Source organism: Orycteropus afer, unplaced genomic scaffold, assembly GCF_000298275.1.
Source record: "Orycteropus afer afer isolate SDZICR_OR568_19922 unplaced genomic scaffold, OryAfe1.0 scaffold01001, whole genome shotgun sequence".
Classification (NCBI taxonomy): domain Eukaryota; kingdom Metazoa; phylum Chordata; class Mammalia; order Tubulidentata; family Orycteropodidae; genus Orycteropus; species Orycteropus afer.
This window is the reverse complement of record NW_006922588.1, coordinates 71,252-93,180: the sequence shown is the minus strand read 5'-3', so window position 1 is coordinate 93,180 and position 21,929 is coordinate 71,252. Positions and strand designations below refer to the sequence as shown.

The 21,929-nt window shown below is 39.5% G+C and overlaps 1 protein-coding gene across 1 annotated transcript in view; it reads left to right on the top strand.

Moving 5' to 3' along the window:
- The window catches only part of XK (X-linked Kx blood group), a 108,368-nt gene extending 97,529 nt beyond the window's left edge, over nt 1–10,839 (top strand). The window contains exon 3 of the mRNA XM_007958516.1: nt 10,013–10,839. Within this exon, the coding sequence (XP_007956707.1) occupies nt 10,013–10,839 (827 nt within the window). The remainder of the gene's footprint in view (nt 1–10,012) is intronic.
- The last annotated feature ends 11,090 nt before the right edge of the window (nt 10,840–21,929 follow it).

The following is a 21,929-nucleotide window of genomic DNA, read 5'->3' as shown; positions in this document are numbered from 1 at the left end:
TGGCCTCAAGTATAGCAAGGATCATGGAGCTGGTGCGGGATTGGGCGGTGTTTCGTTCTGCTGTGCATGTGGTTGCTATGAGCTGGAAGCGACTCAGTGGCACCTAACAACAAAAATATAAGTCTCTCATGCTTTTTGCTTCTCTGCTTCTCCATCTGCATTTTTTCTTGTTTTTTTACTTTTCTTCCAGTTTGCTAATTATCTTTACAGTGTGTCTAATCTGCTATTAAACCCATCTGTTGATTTCCTGTGAGGGCATTGGTTGCTAAGTAGTATAATTCTCCCCTTCTGTGCAAGAGACCCAGATTTGATTCCCAGCCAGTACAACCCATACACAACCCTCACCTGTCTATCATTGGAGGCTTGCAGCTTGCTGTGATGCTGAACAGGCTTCAGTGGAGCTTCCAGACAAAGATGCACTAGGAAGGAAGGGCTCACAATCTATTTCCAAAAATCATCCAGTGAATGCCCTATGGATCAGAATGATCAGATCCACAACTGTTCATGGGGATAGTGCAGGCCAGGCAGTGTTTGGCTCCAGTGTGTAAGGGGTTGCCATGAGTCACGGCTGAGTTGTGGGCTCACACAACAGCAACTAACAGTAACAGAGTCCCTTGGTGGTGCAAAAAGTTAACCTACTCTGCTGCTAATTGAAAGGTTGGACATTGAAGTCATCCATTATCATCTCAGAAGAAAGGCCTGGTGATCTACTTCAGCCATTGAAAAGCCTCTACTTGGACATACACGAGGTCACCATGAGCTGGATTCAGTTCAACAACAACTGGTAAACTGGTTGATTTCCTAATTGAAAATATATTTTTCAGTTCTAAAATTTTTATTTGAGTTTTTAAAGTTTTCAGTCTCTGCTAATTCGCTATCTTGTCATACAATTTATTGAACATATTAATGATAGTTAGGAGCTCTGGTAGCATAGTGCCTAAGGCATATGACTGCTAACCAGAAGGCTGGCAGTTCAAACCCACCAGCCACTCCTCGGAAGGAAGATGGGGCAATCTAATTCCATAGTGATACTGCCTCGGAAACCCAAGGAGGGGTCGCTATGAGTCGGATCTGACTCGACGGCACATAACAACAACAACAACAACAACAACGATAGTTACTTTTAACACCATGTCAGATAATCCCAGTATCTGTATCTCCTATAAGGAGTACTGCTGGCATAGTGCCTAAGGCATTTGACTGCTAACCAGAAGGTTGGCAGTTCAAACCTACCAGTCACTCTGCAGCAGGAAGACTGGGCAATCTACTTCCATAAATATTTACCACAGGGTGTCACTATGAATTGGAATTGACTCAACAGCAGTGAGGTTATTAATATATATATATATTTGTATCTCCTGTGGGATATGTTTTTATCATCTATTTTCATTCTTAAACCAAAAACCAAACTCACTGCCTTTGAGTTGAATTCGACTCATACCGACCCTTCCTTGGGTTTCTAAGGCAATCTTCCCCTAGAGGGAAGTAGATTGTCCAACCTTCTTTCTTCCGAGGAGTGGGTGGTGGGTTTGAACCACCAGCCTTCTGGTTAGCAGTGAAACACCTTAGGCACTACACCACTAGAGGATTTTGATAAGTTCTTTTTTTCTTCTTCTTTTTTATTTTTATTTTTTTTTTATTTTTTTTATTTTTTTTTTTGCTGTTGGTGGTATGATTTGTTATTTTTAACTCAATGTCAGATATTTATATGAAAGAAAAAAAAACCCACAGATAATTGGTGGTTCTGGATGAGTTCTATTTCTCCAGAGAGATTTTATTTTTGTTTCTGGCAGGCAGATGGACTAGATGCAGATCAGCTTAACTCAATCAAATCTTGAGTCAATTGGAATCTGTACTTCAGTCTTTGTAGGGGCTTATCTATTTCTGATCCATCCTTACTCCTAGGGCCTAGCCCCTTGAATTTCCACCCAAAGGCTTTGGTTATATACCAGAGCCAATGTAGGGCCTGAATGTCAATATTTATCCCCACTCCCACCAGCTTTGAGGCACTTCTAAAAGCTGTATTCTTCTTAGTCTCTTAGTACCTGATTTCTTATGGGCAAATAAACATCTTGAGGGAAAAAAGCAGTTTGAGATATTGGAATCCTCTTGTGGAACTTTTCTCATCTCTGATATCTTTCCCATAAAACCTCGTTGCTTTGATAGGTTTCTGATGCCTTCAAACAGATGTTTGTCTAGTTTTCTTGGCAGGAGTATTGGTTGAAAAGAAACTAATCTGCCATATCTGGGCATGGAAATCCTCGTTCTGCTTTTTGATGCCCTATTTTCTTTTAGGGAACCCAAAAAGCATGAGAAGATAGAATTTTGTACTATTTTTTTTTTTTGTCAGTTTAAATGCCTATTGATGACTGTGGATAAGGCTACTCTTTTTATTATTAAATTATTCTATGCAGATCTGGCCTTTGAATATTGAAGATCTTTTGGGGACACATGTGGGACAATGTATAATCTATAGTGAGTTTGAACTATAATTTAGAACCAAAAGCAGAATTTGTGGCAGCACCTCGGGGCAGGGGGCAGGCATATGTGGCTACAATTTTATGATGATGATGGTGATGATGATGATGATGATGATGGTCTCCATCATTTTTAACCTCTTCATCAACAGTTTTCTGACCAGTTTTCAGGGCCTGAGATGGAGTCAAAGCAGAACATTGAGTTGTAGAATAAATGTCCAATGGTAACCCCAGGGAATAGGCCATGAAATCTAGCAAGAACAACTAGCCATGCAGACACAAAACTGCCGAGATATTTCAGTTGGCCCTCACATTTTGAAGCCACACTTAGCTTCTTTAGTCACTCCCATGGTCCTGTATCTCCCTGTTTTGTAGACCTTTGTTGTTGTTGTTGTTGTTGTTAGGTGCCATTGAGTCGTGTCCAACTCATAGCAACTCTATGCACAGCAGAATGAAACCCCACCCAGTCCTGCGCTAGCTCCACGATCCCTGCTATACTTGAGCCCATCACCGCAGCCACTATGTCAGTCCATCTCATTGAGGGCCTTCCCCTCTTTTGTCAACACTTCACCTTACCAAGCATGACATCTTTCTCCAGGGAATCGTCTCTTCTGATAACATGGCCAAAGTAGGTGAGACGAAGTCTGGCCATTCTCACTTCCAAGGAGCATTCCAGCTGCACTTCCTCCAGGACAGATTTGTTAGTTCTTTCAGCAGTCCCTGGTACTTTCAGCATTCTTCACCAGCACCACAACTCAAAAGCATCAATTCTTCCTTGGTCTTCCTTATTCATTGTCCAACTCTCACGTGCATATGAGGTGATTGAAAATATCATGGCTTGTGTCAGGCATATCTTAGTCCTCAAGGAGACATCTTTGCTCCTCAGCATTTTAAAGAGGTCCTTTGCAGCTGACTTGCCCAGTGCTATATGTCATCTGATGTCCTGAGTGCTGCTTCCATTGGCGTCAATTGTAGAACCAAGCAATGTGAAGTTTTTGACAGCTTCAGTGTTCTCTCCATATATTATGATGCTGCTTATAGGCCCAGTTGTGAGGATTTTTGCTTTCTTTATATTGAGATGTAATCCATAGAGCAGACTGTATTCGTCAGTCTTCATCAGTAAGTGCTTCATGTCATGCTCACTTTCAGCAAGCAAAGTTGTGTTGTCAGCATATTGCAGCTTGTTGTGGACCTTTGATTTATTCTAAAAAGAACAATTTTAGAATGTAAAATTAAGTCTCAAAGGCCTTCCCTAATTTAGAGCATACTTGTCAAGTAATAGAGGAAACAGGTGCAATGTGATAATTGAGAAAGGCACATGGAGGCAGATGTATTTGCATATAACTCTAAATCTATCCTATAGTAAGGGACTTTGAGAGTTCACATCGTCCACTACAATTGTTTGTGTGAAATTTGGAGATTAAGTTCCTCATTCATTGTTGAAAAAAAGGGCAAATCATAGCTCGTGCATTTTTCTTTTATTCATTCATTCAGCATATATATATATTGATTACTTACTTTGTACCAGGCACTGTGAAAGGTGCTGGTGGTAAAAATCTGTTACACAGTAGCTACCTCTAGGAGATTGCACTCTGATAGGAAATAGACAAGTAAAGGTACCAAGTGATAAGATAAAGATATACACAGGTGGCTTGGAGGAACCAATAGAGTAGAAGTTAAGTGAGCTTGGAGGAGTCTTGAAAGTAACTTATACAACTGACTGAATGTAATTGAATAAAAGGCTCAGGAAGCCATCATTAATGAGGTGACACTTTAACTGAAACTTGAAGAGCAAGTAGGAGCTAGCCAGACAGATAAAGAGTAGAAAGAGGAAGGCTGATGACAAGTAAGCAAATCATTTAGGACCCTGTGGCAAGAGCCCTTTGAGAGTTAACAAGTGACAGTTAAAAACAGAAGTAGTGTTGGTAGGGATAATAGTAGTGCTTCCCAAACTTAAATGGGCATACAGATCATCTGGAGACTCCTGTTAACATGCACATTCTGAGTTAGTGGGTCTGAAGTGAGGTACTTCAGTGCTGAACCTGCTGGTCCATGGATCACACTGAGTAGCAAGGGCTTAGAGATCTATTGGATGTAATGAGAAAAGAAAGTGAAGAGTCCTAGCTAACACATAGATTGCTAGATAGGATGATGTAGGGGTGATGCTGTCATGGACTGCTAGAGGCAATGTAAGCAGAGACTTCTAAGGAAAGATAAGTTTTGTTCTTTTATTATTATTATTATTATTATTATTATTATTATTATTGCATCTATAGGATATATAGGAAAAGAAATATGGTAGACCCTTGAATATTGAAGACTATATAGAAAGGGAAAATAAAACCATGGTTCCTAAGTGGGGAGAGAAAGATGTACCTATGAAGGAGACTGAGAAGGAGCCATGAGGAAAGTGAGAGGAGGATTATGAGAAAATGCTGTGATCATTGCTGTGGGAAGAGTTTCAGGAAAGTGAGAGTGAGCGATATCAAATGTTGCAGAAAGGTCAGGGAAGAGGAATTAAAGGAATTCATGGGATGTGGACATTAAAATGCCATTGTAAACCTGAGAATAGTTTCAGTAGAGTGGCAAGACCAGAATTCAGAGTGCAAGGAGTTGAGGATTAGGAAGTGAGTGTTTTGATTAGAGATAGCACAGGAGGGCCAGCTGAAATGTGTCAAAGAGAGCCCAGTAGTAGACAGAAAGAAGTGCAGAGTAAAGCAAGAGCTCCTGCCTCACTTCCTCAAGTCCTTCACTCTTTCTTTCTTCCTCCCCTTCCACCCTACCTTTCCTTTAGCTTCATTCCCATAGAAGTTTTCCACTGTACGAAAAGATTGAGAGGATATTATAATGAAACCTCATGTATTCATCACATAATTTCAACAATTTTATACTTTTTTATTTTTGCCTGTAAAAGACTTTTATTTATTTATTTTTTTAATGCAGCAGATTTAGGCATATTCACACACTTGGGAAAAATAGACAATAGAGATGGACCAGTTGAAGATTTAGAAGGGAAAGGTGTTAGAGCAAGGTACTTAAGAAGGAGCCAAGTGATAGAATGGTACAGGTGGAGAGCCTGGCTTTAAATAGTAAGAAAAATACTTTAATTGAATTGAGAGGGAAAGAACTAAGAATCACTGTCCCTCTGAAATTTGGTTAAAGTTACAATTTTCTGAATTGGGCTTACTTCCTCTAGTTTCCCTCTGCCACTGCACTCCACATGAGGCTGCCTCAGGTCCCCCTTGAAGTCATACACTATTTTTTTATGAAATGTCTATTTCACCCAAGCATTTTATGAGTTCTATCACTTTACTAATGTAGGGTAGAAGACTTAGTTTTACCTTCAGTAAGGTACCTTTTGTCCTTGGCTCTGGAGAGATGACCCTTGGCATAATTGAGGTTCATTGGTCTGGGACTTCCAGGCCACACCTGAGAATTTTTTCTGGTAATAGGGTTCTGTCTAGACTAGAAAAGACTCCCCTGGGAGACTGATATCAGTTAGCCTCGGGAAACATGATTTAACTTATTACTCATGCCTAGCTGATAAAAGCCCAGAACATTAAGGCTCACAGAGCTTCCTAGTTTAGGTGAGAATATCTGCTCTTGGGTAGCGCGTTCTGTGGGATATGGAAGCTTCATGATGGAAACCATCCCATACCTCAACCTATGTGTTTCTTCATTTGTATTCTTTTTGGTTATAATAAATCTTTGGTCGTAAGTGTGGTATAATCTCTGTGAGTTCTGTGAGTCATTCCAGGGAATTATTGAATGTAAATGGGCAGCGGGAGCCAGCAAGTCAAAATAAATAAATAAATAAAAGCATGTTGTATGGACTCCTGGGCTTGCCGCTGGCATCCAGAAGGTATAGTGGGAAAACAGCCCCAAATTGATGGCCACTAGGCCAGGAAGTTGGGGTATCAAATAAACTCCTCAAACTTGAGCCGGGCATCTGCTTATTTGGCAGTCTGAAAGATGTATCCTTTTAACCTGTGAACTCTGACCTACTTCTGGGTTGCTTGGTTCATAAAGAGAGAGGCATGCCCCTTGGGGGCATCCGATGAAGGTTGAAACGTGGAAATGTGGGATCAATCTCCACATTATGACAGTTGGATTCATGCTGATTCTTATTGTGCAACTAAAAGATGTATGGTCTATAGAGAGTAGTCACATTACAAAGAACAAACTTTTACCATCCTCCATCTTGTGGGCAGCCTCCCTCACCTCTCCAAAGCAATAGAGAAATTGTTCTCCTTGTCTTACATATAGAAAAAGGAATCCCGGGGAACAAAATGTTCTCCATTACTTTGCATAAAGATTAAGTTCATGGTGCCAAGTCTAGAAATGAGTGAATTTATGCTTAATGGTAACAGTTTTGAAGGAGGAAGAGAGTTCATTTGGAAGGAGTTCATTTGGCTTGGAATTGTGTGGGATAAGGCTTTTTAGACAAGGCAGGTGTTTGGAATATTGCCAAAACCTTTAAGCTTTGCCTAAAGTGATGTCTTGCCTTCAAATAAAAGATAAAAATAGCACACACACCCATACACACACACCTAGGAATGTTAGACTTCTGTGAAGGGGTACTTAATTAAATGGGTGGGACTGCCAACTGATCCCCTTTTACGTTGACTTTGGGAAGATAAGTTTAGGAGATGGTATCAGGTGAATTTCCTCTATGTAAACCTGAGTAAGAGAGTATTTGCATGAGCATCATCCTACACATTCATTATATAACAGCTTAATCCTAGAGGAAAAACTGTATAGCCTAAGCATTTTCTAAAGCTTTCTATTTCCCCAGTATATTTCCCTTCCTGGAACCCTTTCTATCTGTGACATTATATACTGAGCACCCAACAGTAGTAAGAGTGATGCCTGAAGTTAATGATTTCAAGATCATTTCTCTGCATTCTCAGAAGACTTCAGTGGTTGATTTTTACTATGTACCAATTGGACAAAAAATTGGCTCATTTTCTTGATAGAGAAAAATGATATAATTTGGAAATAATTGACCCCACAAGAGAAAAATGGATAGATTTTTTAACAATTATTTGGGTAATTGTATTGTTAAAAGGAATAAATGACTTGGAGTTAAGTATCATAAATGTAACAATAGAAATATTATATGTGCATGAATATATAAATGTGCATTGTAATTCTTTACGCTTAGCATATCTTCTACATTTAAAGTACTTTTCTTATAGTGGAGAAAACAGAAAGGCTAAATAAATGATTCAGTAGTGTATCCTCAGGATATAGAAATTTTTGACCACAAATATAAAACTATATCCTTAATATGTATTGCTTTAAAATGTTCCACCAAATTAAAATCTCAGAAAAAATAAATCAGTCCAATTACTTTTCATTATACTCCTGTGATGGTGTTTTTATCTTAAATTTGATTAGTAGATGTCAATCTTTCCAGGAGCTTTGGTGGCACTATGGTTAAAGCATTGAGGCTAACCAAAAGGTTGTTGATTTGAATCCACCAGCTGCTCTGTAGGAGAAAGACAAGGCAGTCTGATTCTGTAAATATTTACAGGCATGGCAGCCCTTATGGTTAATTTCTACTTTGTTCTGTAAGGTTGCTATGCTTTGGAATTGACTCAGTGGCAGTGGGTTTATTTGTTTGTTTGTTTGTTTAGTCTTTCCAGTGAATGATGGCAGGAGTTTAAATCGGCACCAAAAGGCTATGCAAAAACTTGATGCTTTGCATAAAATTGAGGTTTTCCCAGGAGGATAAATACCAAAGTTCAGTTTTTATGTCCACAAAATATAGATGTTTTTGTGTTGTTTTAGAACTTTAATAAGGAAAAAATCACTTTATTCCCATGCATTTAAAGTTATACAATTAAGTAGAGCAAACTGTGTTACATGGACAGTGTTGCATGGATGATGTTACGTAGACTGCATTTTAACAAACAGGCATGGAAAGTATTATCGTCTCAATATTATGTGTGAGAAAACTGAACTCTGAGAGGTTGTAATTTTCCCCATGTAAGCAGGTGAGAGAAGAGTAGAACCAGAGCCAGGCTCTTGGTTCCTAACTCAAAACCCTGCTTCCTTCCTTGCTCCAATATGTGGAGTTGCTGGCAGCCTGTAGTAAGTGATATTTCCATGTTGACACACAGTCTGTGCTCATGTATAGGCAGTACATTCTTACATATTAGAATTCAAAACCAGCAATATTGTGGTCTTGAACATGGGTGTTGTTGTTATTTGTTGTTGTTATGTGCTATGGAGTCAATTCTGACTCATAGCGACCCCTCCTTGGGTTTCCAGGCGGTATCTCTACGGAAGTAGATTGCCCAACCATGCTTCATTTAAATGAGCCACATCTTGTCCCCACAAACTATTGCTTCTTATAAACTGGAAAAACCCATTATCCATAAGTCATTTTAAGAATTAAACAGCTAAAATTGGGACTTCTGAAAACATTAGGAACTATCAACCCAAGACATAGCTATTCTCAGTAACAGTAAAGTTCTTATTTCTTCAACTCTCTGCAGGAGTTATGAATATAACAGAAGACTAAAGAAAGTGAACATTGTGTAGTCAGCATATAAGTAACAGAAGTTCCACAGATAGAGAGGTGCTCACTGACCAATTTGTTATTGTGTGCCTTCTGTTTATGTACGTATTACTGCTGTGTGTTGAGGGTCATCAAGAAGAAGTATCAGACACAGTATTGGCTCCCCAGAAGCTCATCAGCCAATTGAGGAGACAAAACAGACCATATAAAGAACCCTACATATTCAGACAGATTGCAATCTTGTCAGGAAGGTGTCTTAATTTTAGTTGCTCCTGAAGCATGCCCTGAGACAGGATTTGAGTACATGCAGTTATTTTGGAAAGAGTAGGGAACACTTTGGAAGTGGAAGAAGGAAAATGAGACAGGAAAAGGGAGGCAGTTAACAGAAGTTATGTTATTGAGACAATTTTGTTGTTGTTAGTTGCTGTCAAGTCAATGCCAACTCATGATGACCCCGTGTGTGCAGAGTAGATGGAACTGCTCCGTAGTGTTTTCAGGGCTGTGACCTTTCAGAAGCAGATTGCCAGGCCTGTCTTCTGTGATGCCTCTGGGTGGGCTTGAACTGCCAGCCTTTCAGCCAGGAGTCACACACTTAACCATTTGCACCACCCAGGGACTCCTTCAGGCAGCTGTCACATAGAAATCAGTCATATCAGCATATACTGGGAAATGATATAGAACACATGCCTCAGAGTTATTCTTCCTAAGAAGTCAGGGAGCTGGGCTAGTTATACTCCAGCTTTCATTAGTCATTGACTGGGGGCTCTCCCAGGGGTGTTAATTCCTCAGCACTTCAGCCTGCCAGGCTCCTAGGAAGAACAGCCTTCTTCAGTTCCAGAAAAGTCCCTCAGACACACAGTGATGTGCATACTGACTACTGAAAGTCAGTCTGTTGCACATAAAACAGAAGGGTTCAAAGAATATGGGCAAAGAACTGACAGTATGTCTGCCACAGTAGGATTCTTGGTGGAGGTGAGACTTGAAAGTGCTCTTTTTCTTCTCTCTCCAGGCCTCTTCATGACTCTATCCCTGTTGTCCATTGTGTATGGAGCCTTGCGCTGTAACATCCTAGCCATCAAGATCAAATATGATGAATACGAGGTCAAAGTGAAGCCTCTCGCCTACGTCTGCATTTTCTTCTGGAGGAGCTTTGAAATTGCCACTCGAGTCGTGGTCCTGGTCCTCTTTACCTCTGTCCTGAAGACCTGGGTGGTGGTTGATGTGTTTGTCAACTTTGTGAGCTTCTTCTTGTTCCCCTGGATCTTCTTCTGGTGCAGTGGCTCCCCATTCCCTGAGAACATCGAGAAAGCACTCAGTCGAGTGGGTACCACCATCGTTCTATGCTTCCTCACCTTGCTCTATGCTGGCATCAACATGTTCTGCTGGTCAGCTGTGCAGCTGAAAATCAACAACCCAGATCTCATTAGCAAGTCCCAGAACTGGTATCGGTTGCTGGTGTACTACATGGTGAGATTCATTGAGAATGCCTTCCTCCTCCTCATGTGGTACCTTCACAAGACTGACATCTATATGTATGTGTGTGCACCCCTCTTGATTCTGCAGCTGTTCATTGGGTACTGTACAGCCATTCTTTTCATGCTTGTGTTCTACCAGTTCTTCCACCCTTGCAAAAAGCTCTTTAACTCCTCTGTTTCTGAAAGCTTCCGTGCATGGATTAGGTGTGTCCTCTTTGCCTGCAGGCATCAGAAATTCCTCCAGCCAGCAGGAAAGACAGACCAAAGGTCATCTGGAGACAGAGATGAAACACCTTCCAGCAGTAAAATAAGTTCTGTGCCCAGCCAAATATTGAATGCCGAAGAGATCTGCTCTGCTTAACAGGATCGGAGGTCTCTTGGGACAGAGACATCTAGTTTTCTAGGTTCATCCCTGTTCTTCATACCAATAATGAGCCCTGCATAGATAACAAAGCAGGAAGCTAGCTCTCAACTCTTGTGATCCTGTGAGCTTCTCCCATTTATAGAGCTTTTGGGTGTGTGGGAACCACAAAGGGAAGTCAAAGAAAACCTCTGTGTGTTAAAGGAAGCAGCCCAAGGCACCACAATTTGCAAACGACCATGTTCTTCCAGGCATTACTGGCCTTTCACTGACAGTGTATCATAGACTGTTGTCACATTGCAAGACATTAACCCATGGATTCTTAATTGTGCTGGTTGGTTCCATCAAGTAGAATGAAGAGAGGCGCTTTCTTGTTTTCAAGTTTTCTGAACTGTTGGCCTGAGTAGCCTGATGATTTATTACTCTGATCATCGTTTTCGCCCAAAAGCTCCCCTGCTGATCAGAACATGTTACTGGGGTTTTGCCATCAACAACATCATTCATGTTGGAGTTCACAGGGAGGATTGTTCAAGTTTGATTTTTATTTTTTAAGAGACAGGAAGGTCAATTTTCATTTCATCAGGACCCTTTGTATATATCTGGCTGTAATCACCTTGGCATGCCATCTCAAATCCAATTGATTAAAGAGCCTAGATTTGGAGTTTATTCACAAGGATCTGTGAATGTGAAATTGAATTCTAAATTTGGTTATAGAAGTTTCAGAATTTTAGAGAAGTTATATTCCTTAGGTATGCTAAAGAAATTCTGGATCAGAAGGGATGTTAAAACATCAGAATTACAGGGCCTTCTATAAGAGTTCTTACTGTCTCAGGATGGTTGAGTGTATGAATCTCCAAGGAGGTAGACTTAAACCTTCTCAGTGTTTCAAGGTTCAGGCCTGCCCTGCAATTCTGGGAAATTTCTAGTTGAATTTTCTAGGATTTGCCATCTTAAAAAAGAAAATTAAAACTCAAAGTCTTTACTGCCCCCTTCCTTGCTTGCCAGGAATGTTTTAGAAAAGAGTTACCTTGTTTAATTTAAATTTTTATGGAAAACCCCATAGAAATTCTTTCACCTAGTGCAGGTATTAGGGCATTTTAGTTTCATTATTTGAAGGAAAAAGATGTTCTGCACCCCCAGTTGGAGATTGACTTCAAAAACTTCTACATTATAAAAAGAGATGAAATGACCAGAAGATTTTTGTTTTTCATTTAATGCATTTTCATTTGGCATAACTGACAGTTAATTAGAACAAGATCTCCAATTTTATTCTCTTATACCCTTATATTCTCATAATTTCTCCATTAATCTTATACCCTATTTGTTTCATAAAAAGGGTTTGTGTAGCGTATCCTCATTTGTTTTGGGAAGATGCCTGAATCCAGTGCCATCAATTTTACCATTAAAACATTGGCAGTGAAATGCCTGGAAATAGCTGTTAAGATCACACTGATTTAAAGTAAGGATTGCAGGAAAATGTGAGTACTCTACTTATGGACTCAATTTTTACCAGGATGAATAAGGACCCACTTCTCTGACTCAATTAACCTACAAAACATTTACTGGCCATCTTACTTTTGGTTAATTTATTTTTTAAAATTCTTGTTGGTATTGAGTTTGTAAATAATTTCATATCATAAAACAAAATGAAGTTTGATGATCAATTTCCAGTATATTCAGAGATTGATTAAAGAGTAAATATTCTTTCACAGAGAATACATATTGTGTAATATTTTTATACAATCCTGTGAAAATGCTTCTGTAAGCTTCTAAATTGCACAGCCTCCATTTTATTTTTATGAGATTTTTTTTTCTCATTTGAAATTCTCTTGGTTTTATCAATATTGTGGTTTAATTTTATGGAGACATGTAGGCAATAGGTCATTTTTTTGGTTTATTTTTTAACCAAATAGGAATAAAACTACAAATTGTCTTATGTTCTCCCTGTTAGCACATTATATATCACTTGCCCTATTTTAATAGGCCTAAATTAAGTAGTTTTGTTCTGTCATATATAATGTCGCTATGACTTGGAGATGACTCAATGGCATATAACAACAAACAACAACAAATTAAGTAGTGAACATATGTAATCAAAAGGATACTTCATACAACATATACTCCCCAAGTAAATATATGTATATATTCTCATACATGCGTAGATGTACAGTTTTAGTACAAACACCCTTAAAAATACATAACGAGTGTGAATAAAATAAAACTAAGATGTTGAATTGTATTTTTTTTTGTTTATTCCCTAATTAACCAAATTAAGGATTTGATAGCCATCTCAAGTGTATTTTTATGTCTAACCTGTTAGCTCTGTTCATTGACACCAAGTATTTTCAGGCTTTTTTGTAAGAAAAATATCCTTGCCTTGAAGCTTTACAATGGCTGCAGGTCATGACGTGGAAGTAAGGAATAGGAGCAGCCATCAGCCTGTCACTAACCAGGTTGGACATTGCAGGTCAATCAGGGTTGATGGTCTAATGATCTCTAATCACTGAAATTTCTGACCCATCTGTCCAGTGCTCTAATAGACAGTTTGTTATGTTGTTGTTGTTGTTGTTATTTGCCGTCGAGTCGTCCCCGACTCCTAGCAACCCCTCCTTGGGTTTCCAAGGCAGTTATCACTACGGAAGTAGGATTGCCCAACCTTCCTTCCGAGGAGTGGCTGGTGGGTTTGAACCGCCAGCCTCCTGGTTAGCAGTCAAGTGCCTTAGGCACTATGCTACCAGAGCTCCTAGGACAGGTTAAAAATGGTGACATTTAGCAGGAGTCATCAGAATTACACAGGAAGGAGTAGGCTTGTACTTCCCAGACTTGATTTGGAAGACTATCTCAAAAACCGTTACAAAATCTGAACTTGTAAATACATTTTAAATTACTTTCATGTAGAAAATAGGTAAGCATCTTGAGTGGCCCCAAAGCCCAACTTACACATTTGTAAGGGAAAGAAGTTTGGTAACTTAATTGGACATTGTGTCAATTTTAACGATTGCTATACATATTGTCCAGCTTTGAGGAAATATATTCTCATTCCCTCATTCAATCATAATTTCATTTTCCTGCCAAAAGCCATGAAGAACTGAAGATTTTTGTTTTAAAAGTATGTTGTTGTGGGCCGTTGCCTTGATTCCAATTCATAGTAACCCTATAGGACAGGTTAGAACTGCCCTATAGGATTTCCTAGACTATAAGCATTTACAGGGGAGTTCTGGTAGCATAGTTCCTAAGGCACTTGACTGCTAACCAGAAGGCTGGCGGTTCCAATCCACCAGCCACTCCTCAGAAGGAAGATGGGGCAACTTACTTCCGTAGTGATACTGCCTCGGAAACCCAAGGAGGGGTCTCTATGAGTCGGGTCCGACTCCACGGCACATAACAACAACAACAACAGGCATTTACAGGAGCAGATCACCAGATCTTTTCTCCTGTGGAGTAGCTGGTTGGTTTGAACCACTGACCTTTCAATTAGCAGCTAAGAATTTTAATCATTGCACCACCAGGGCTCCTTAAAAGTATAATATACTTCTCAAATGGAAAACTTACAGTTCAGACAGCTGGGTGGGTTGTCCTAAAGACAAACAAACCAGGAAATTACCTCATGTGTTGGGAGTTAAAATATGTATTGCAGTTACAATACCAGTTTTTAAAAATCTCAATGCTTTGTCTAATTAATTACATGCCAAAATTTGTCATGACAGCTGCTCCAACTGAATCACTATCATTTGGCTGGACGGGGGCGAAGTATTTCCTCAAAATAAATTGAAATAAAACTGTTAACAGTTTTTTAGACTTTCTGTTTTTGTTACTGAAGACAGCCCACTATGAAGATTGGGATTTCCCTGTCCAACCCTACAAGTTATTTAATTGCTCTATGCCTCACTTTCCTCATCCACCAAATTTGGATAGCTTACTTGTCCAGCCTACCTCACAAAGTTGTCAGAAAGATCAAATTAAATAATTGGTGAAAATGTTTGCAAATATAAAGTGCCATGCATATTTAAAGAATTGTTATTATACTTCTTCAAATCTGTAAGCAGGTTATTATCCTTTTATTGTTAGAAAAGAAACAAGTAGTGTCATTCACATGAGTGTCTTGAGTGGCCTTATGGAAGAACAGAAGTAATGGTGTTTATTCTGGGAGAGAACTCAGCAGTTGCCAATTCTTACCACCAGTGGTTTACAAAAATTAGCAGACAAACACATGGTACTTGAAGGAAAAAGATCCACTGAAATCTAAGAAAGGGTTTCTGATGGCAAATGAGTTTATCATTTTTGTGTTGTCTTTCATAAATTACACGGCAGCATCTTTTGATAATTATGCTTTACAACTGAATGCCTAATACTGCTAGACTTCCCTTGAATGTAGTTTTAATCTTAGTCTAAAGTTTGTAAATGGGAAAATAAAAGTTACAATTGATTGTCAAATAGAGCATTTCCTTGGAAACCACCTTAGGATATTAGCGCTATAGTTCTGCGTGTATGTGCCTGTTCTTCACAGTCAATCAATTGTGGATGTGAGCTTTTACTGGCTGCTTCTCTGCAGTCATTGCCTCTAATAAATATTGTTTATGTTTCTTCATATGATTAATTATCTTTTCAATTTCTCTTTGCTTTTCATTTTTTATACAGTCCTCACAGGGCTTTTGACCTCAAGGACTATTTTAAAAACTATTTGGAAATAGTTTCGCTTTGATTAATTTTTGCTTAATAACCTTGCCAAAAATGCCTTCAGTAGAAAGAAAAATTTGAGAGTAGAGTGATGGGATTCTGAAACCTCCTCCAGTTTTTGTGTTTTGTTTACCTTTGTTTTTATATAACCATTGACTCCACTCAGCTGCATTGCTCAATACTAAGATTCTGCTCAGTTGCTTGTCAAGTGCTATGGGAAATTCACCAAACTCACTGCCGTGGAGTCTGTTCTGATTCAAAGACACCTCCTTGAGTTTCTGAGGCGGTGTCTCTACGGAAGTAGATTTCCCAGTCTTCCTTCTGAGGAGTGACTGGTGGGTATGAACCGCCAGACTTCTGGTTAGCAGTCAAATGCCTTAGCCACTATGCCACCAGAGCAAATACCATGTGTGATCCATAAAAGAGCCCAAGCTTCTTACCATCAAGTCAATTCTGAATCATAGCAACCCTCACTGGTTTTCCAAAGCTGTAAATATTTATGGAAGCAGACTGCCTCATCTTTCTCTCACAGAGCAGTTTGGTGGGTTTGAACCACTGACCTTTTGGTTAGCAGTCAAATTCCTTAACCACTACATCACCAGAACTACTTCCATAAAAGTGAGGTGATATAAAACCTTTCTAGACAAACATAAATGATACACTGATTGGGAAATATGAAACACCAAAGGGGTGATTTGACATTAGTATAAACAAATAATCAACTGTAAATGGCTTTTTATGGATGGAAAAAGTGAATCATTCATTAAAGATGTTATTTGAGAGCATGAGATAGATATGGGCAGCTTCAGTAAAAACTTTTCTTCTAAAGTTGGTCTTGCAGCGTGCAAAGACTTAGCTATAGAATTAACCTTTTGAAAGAGATCTTTTGGTGTTTAATTGACCCCATTAAAAAAATTATGTCTATAATTTATAGTGTCAAGTTGACTCGATAGCACCTAACAACAGTAATAACTTATAGTGTTCAAGTAGTCTATCTAAAATAATTTCATTTGGTGTTTGTAACTTTTATTTTGAAATAATTTCAAACTAATAGAAGAGCCATAAGAACAGTATAAGGAATTTTTTTTTATATCCTTCACCTAGAGTCACCTATTATTAATATTTTACCATGTTTTCGCTATCATTCTCTCTCTCTCAGGAGCCATTTGTGATTACTTCTCTATACTTCTAAATAGTTCAATGTGTATTTCCCAAGAATGAAGGCATTCTCTTACATAACCTCAGTACGATATTCAAATTCAGGATATTTAACATCAATACGCTACTATTATTTAGTCTAAAATCCACATTCCATGTCAACAATTGTGCCAGTCACTTCATTTGTTTTCACAAACTTTCCTCTAACTACATGTATCTACTCTATTCTATTCTGTAAGGTTCTCTTTATAAATAAGAATAAATTTTTCCTGGGTAGAAGGCTGTTACAGGTGGACTGCCTACAGAAAAGTTCGGAGGAGAAAAAATAAAAGTGCTAACTTCACTAAGAATGCTGGGAAAATTGCAGAAGTTATTTGAAGAAAGTATACACAGATTATCAGTACTAATTGCTTAAAACCATACATTGGAGATGCTTATTGACAAACCATATGTAGTTCTTTTTCATTTGAAACTTCTAGTATTTGCTGTTTAATAAGAAGCGCTAGTGACACAACAGTTAAGCATTTGGCTGTTAACCACAAGGTTGGCGGTTTGAACCCACCCAGTGGCTCCATGGGGAAAGGACCTGGCAATCTACTCCTGTAAAGATTACCATCAGAAAAACCCTATGGGGCAGTTCTGCTCTGTCACATGAATTCACCATGAGTCAAACTTGACTCAGCGGCACCCTACGACAACATGAGAGCCTATAGTCTACCCCTCCCCCATGATGGCTCTGTTTTACAGTACCTGGGGCCAAGCTTGTAAAAGGATGAGTAATTCCACTATGGCCATAATTATCTGAGTGCACCCCTCCCAGCAGACTATATAGTTTATGAACATCTCCTTTCCAACTAGGAAAGAGCTCAGAACTCTAAATGATACATTGCAATTAAATGAATAACATTTTGAGTGTCTTCTCTAAAGGCATTACATAGCACCAAAGCTTTTAGAGATGTGGAAATTCAGAAACACTTCCACTCTCCCCTTTACCAGCACACAACACACTCTATCAGAATATGCCCCCAACATGCTAAGAAGGTATGCTTCCATTATGCATTGTCACTCTCTCTGTATGGCTGTTTCTCTGAAAATTGTTAGGCCAAGGAAGTCCAAAACAGTGTTGGTTTAAACAGGTTTTGGAATCAAGAACATCTTCAGGGAGTAGACAGCAGTCTGTAGTAGCTTCTCTTTGAAGCAGGTGATCAACAAAAACTGCCCATCCAGATTCTTCTGTGGTACATCCATCCATGTGAGGGAGTTTCAGGGTTTGCCTCCTTCCAAGGAGAGTAGATTTATCCTGATAGGTTTTGAGAATCTGCCTATGCTTTTGTTATCTCCGTGCCTCACATCCTGCATTAATTATCTCTCTGAATGATGAGTTACTGATTGAAACCTAATTAGCCTGCTTCCTAGAGCCCTGGGAATATCATCCTCCTTAGACATCTGCATTATGCATACTGGTTTAATTTCTTATCAGTCTGCTTCCTATCTTAATTACCTGAACTCTATAGTTAATGAGTCAAGTTTTCTGGAGCAATAGCACTCAAGGGACAAAACAGGATTTAGAAATTCTATTTTGGAGGGTTGCTGCAAGACCATCACCACTGACAACTTGGTGGAGAGAATAATTCCTAAGTATCACCTTCTCCTAGCAAAACGATCTTCTAACATGAAATGACAAAATTTTATAGAACAATAGTATCTACCTGTAGAGCTTTGTTATTGTTATGTGCTGTCGAGTTGGACCTGACTCATAGCGACCCCTCTTTGGGTTTCTGAGGCGGTAACACTACAGGAGTACATGGCCTAACCTTCTTTCTGAGGAGTGGCTGGTGGGTTTGAACCACCAGCCTTCTTGTTAGCAGTGCCTTAGGCACTATGCCACCAGAGCTCATAGGTCTCCAAAAATTAAGAGAGGTATTACTTTCCTCTCCATTACCTAGAGATGTCTACGCACTCACTAGTGATATCTGGCACACATTCATATGATTAATTTTCAAACCAATCGGTATGCTGTTGTGTGTGACTAAAAAAAGTACTTTGACTAAAAGTATGACTGTATTCAAAGTAACTTTCTCATTATCCCCCCCCCCATGAACAGGTATTAAAATTAAACCACTATCGTCGGGGGATGGCCTTAAAAACCGTCCTTTGTAAGTGAAATTTTTGGGAACTACTACCCTGGAAGGTTTTTCTCTCTGTTGGGATATTTTCTGGTGTGTATTTATACTCTTTTCCTTTTAAAACAAGTGTGGTTCACACGCAAATCACTTGGCTTCTCTCATTTTCAGCTTGATTCAAGAGATAAGAAAATAATTTGATTTTAAAGGTGTCAAGAAAGCCAAGTATCTACCTTCAAAAAAAAAGGTATATCATCAAGATGAAATGCTTTTACAATTTCAAAGCTCTAATAAATGCATATTATTAGGATTATCATCAAGATAAATTATTTCTATCCATTCTTCAATTCACCTCCCAATTCATCTTGTCCTTATTAGGAATTATATCAGATGCTGTCAGCTACAATTTGTAGAACATTTGACTAACAGTGGCTTAAACAATATTTTGTTGTTGTTGTTGTTGTTTTTAACCTAACTTAACAAAGAGTTTGGAGACCATTGATTCTAGACTGCAGTGGTATCCTCAACCCCCAGAAAATGTCCATCTTTCCTTTCTGCCACCTGTTGGTTTCTCTTATGTGTGCAAAATAGCAATGTGAGCTCCAGGCATCACATTTACACAACAAAATCCAGTGGGCGAATTTCCCTTTGGGTATCTCTTATTTCAGGAGGACAATCTCTCCTAGAAGCCACTCACAGCAGAATTTCCCTAGTTTCTTATTGTCCAGGATTCAGTCACATGCCCACATATAAACCTGTCTTCAGTAAGGAGAATGTAATTGCCAGTTTCCTTCGACTACCTCAAATCCACCCATTGGAGTTGGTAAAAAAGCCACCATCTCTGAGCATATGAGAAAAGAACTTTACGAAATTAAGGTCCCGCCAAAAACAGAGTAGAGGAAATAGCCCTTTCCTGAGCAACCTACTGTCTCCCACTGATATATTGGGGGAAAAATCCCTTAGTGACCTCATCCTTTCTTCCATGATATGTCTGTCCCTGGTTAAGAAGTTCTATGTTGTTGTTGTTGTTGTTATGTGCCGTTGAGTCGGCCCCGACTCATAGCAACCCCTCCTTGGGTTTTCAAGGCAGTATCACTACGGAAGTAGGATTGCCCAACCTTCCTTCCGAGGAGTGGCTGAGAAGTTCTATGGAAGAAGTCATATGTTGAGTATGTAGAAGTCATTATATGTGATTGATTGTCCTGGCAGAATGCCTTTGTCTTAGTATCCCAAGATTGAAATTGTGGGGCAGTAGGCATCTAGAAGGTTCAGGGAGAATTATCATCATCTCTAAAGATCCAGAGTTCTCAGAAGTTAGAGGTAAAAATCCAGATATTAATTCATTAGTTAAATAGATATTTAAAGAATACCTCCATGTACCAGGTGCTGGACAGGTGCTAAAGGTAGACTGGTGAGCAAGAAACCAGCTCTGCATTTCCAGAACTCACAGTGTATTTGAAGAGAAAGATACCCACCTGGCACTTTCAATACACCATAGTAAGAACTGTGATGAAGGTATACTCAGGATCTCATGGAGACAGAGATAAGGAGGCCAAATCTATTCTTAGAGAAGATTCTCAGAGAAAGTGACATAAAATCTGAGACCAGAGGTGCGTTTCCATGGGAGTTAATAAAATTTAAGCCTCAGGGCCCCCACTCACCTGGCCCTAGTGAATGCTGGGAGTTGTAAAATCGTCCAGGTGGGGAGGAAAAGCAAGACTGTGATTGAGGAAGTGTCTAGTAAGCATTTATGCCACATTGCTCAAAGTTATCTCAGACCTGAATCTCTTAGGCTCCAGTAACCTGTTGTGATTTCCTTCTCATTCTGAATATATTCTTTCATTTTGTAGCCAATTTTAAATTCATATTTTGACCTCTTTCTAAGACCCCACACCAAATTATCTAAACTTTCATTCCCCCAAAACATGGATCTGCCCATAAAGATGCATCTCTGAAGCATGAGAAAGCATTTGACTACTGAAGGCATGTTTCAGTTATCTAGTGCCACTCTGACAAGAATATACCACAAATGGGATGGCCTTAACAAACAGGAATTTATTCTTACAATTTGAAGGCCTTAAGTCCACGTTCAAAGTGCCAGGCTCTAGGAGCTGGGTGAAAGCCCCTCAACCTTGGGGTCCAGCTCTGCGTCCTGCTCCTGGCCCACTGGAGCTCAAGGCGTTTCTTTACTCAGATAACTGCTGGCTGCTGAGGCTGAGAAGCCCCAAGATTGACAAGTAAAAAGGCATAGTTCTGATGTTGCCAAACCACATGGCAAGCCATTAATTTAGGTCCAATTTATGTCCCAAGGTCGGCAGAGCATAGCAGGCTACTAAGCAGGGTCCAAGTGTGCCATAGGCTACATGCAGGGTCCAAGTGTGCCATAGGCTAGAGACCATTCCCAAGGCTTCTCCTTACATACAGGAAGCAGATCACATCCCAAAGGCAGCTACTCAGCTGCTTGTGGTAGATCCCACCTTAGAGTTGATTGCCAGTCTCATCATGGGGAATAACTACCACCAGCTGCCCAGCCACTCAACCAGGCCCAGCCAAGTTGACACAGAAACATAACTACCACAAGGCACTAGGAAAAGAGTTCCTGGCAAAGGGAACAGCAGGTGCTAAATCCCAGAGCTCGTAAAAAGGGCATATTAGGAGCCCTAGTGGTGTAATGGTTAGCACTTGGCTACTAACTGGAAGGTTGGGAGTTCGCACCCCCTAGTATCTCCATGGGAGAAAAGATCTGGCAATCTGTAAAGATTGCAGCCTGGAAAACTCTACAGGGCCAGTTCTGCTCTGTCACAGGGGGTCATTTTGAGTCAGAATCACCTCAATGATACACAACTACAACAATATTCAGGAAACAGTATTGCTGGAACAACGTGAGAGAGGTAAAACTGGAGGTGAGTAGGGGCCACATTATGAGAAGGAGCAGATAATGATAGTGTCAACATGAGCTGGGTACTATGCTAGGCATCTTACAAACATGAGTACTTTTATTCCTCACACCAACTCTATGCAGCCATAACTGTAATTATTTCCATTTCACGGAAAAGAAACCTGAGATTGGTAAGATAAAGATACTTTTTTTATGATTACACAGTAAGTAGCAGGGCTGAGAGTCAAGTCCAG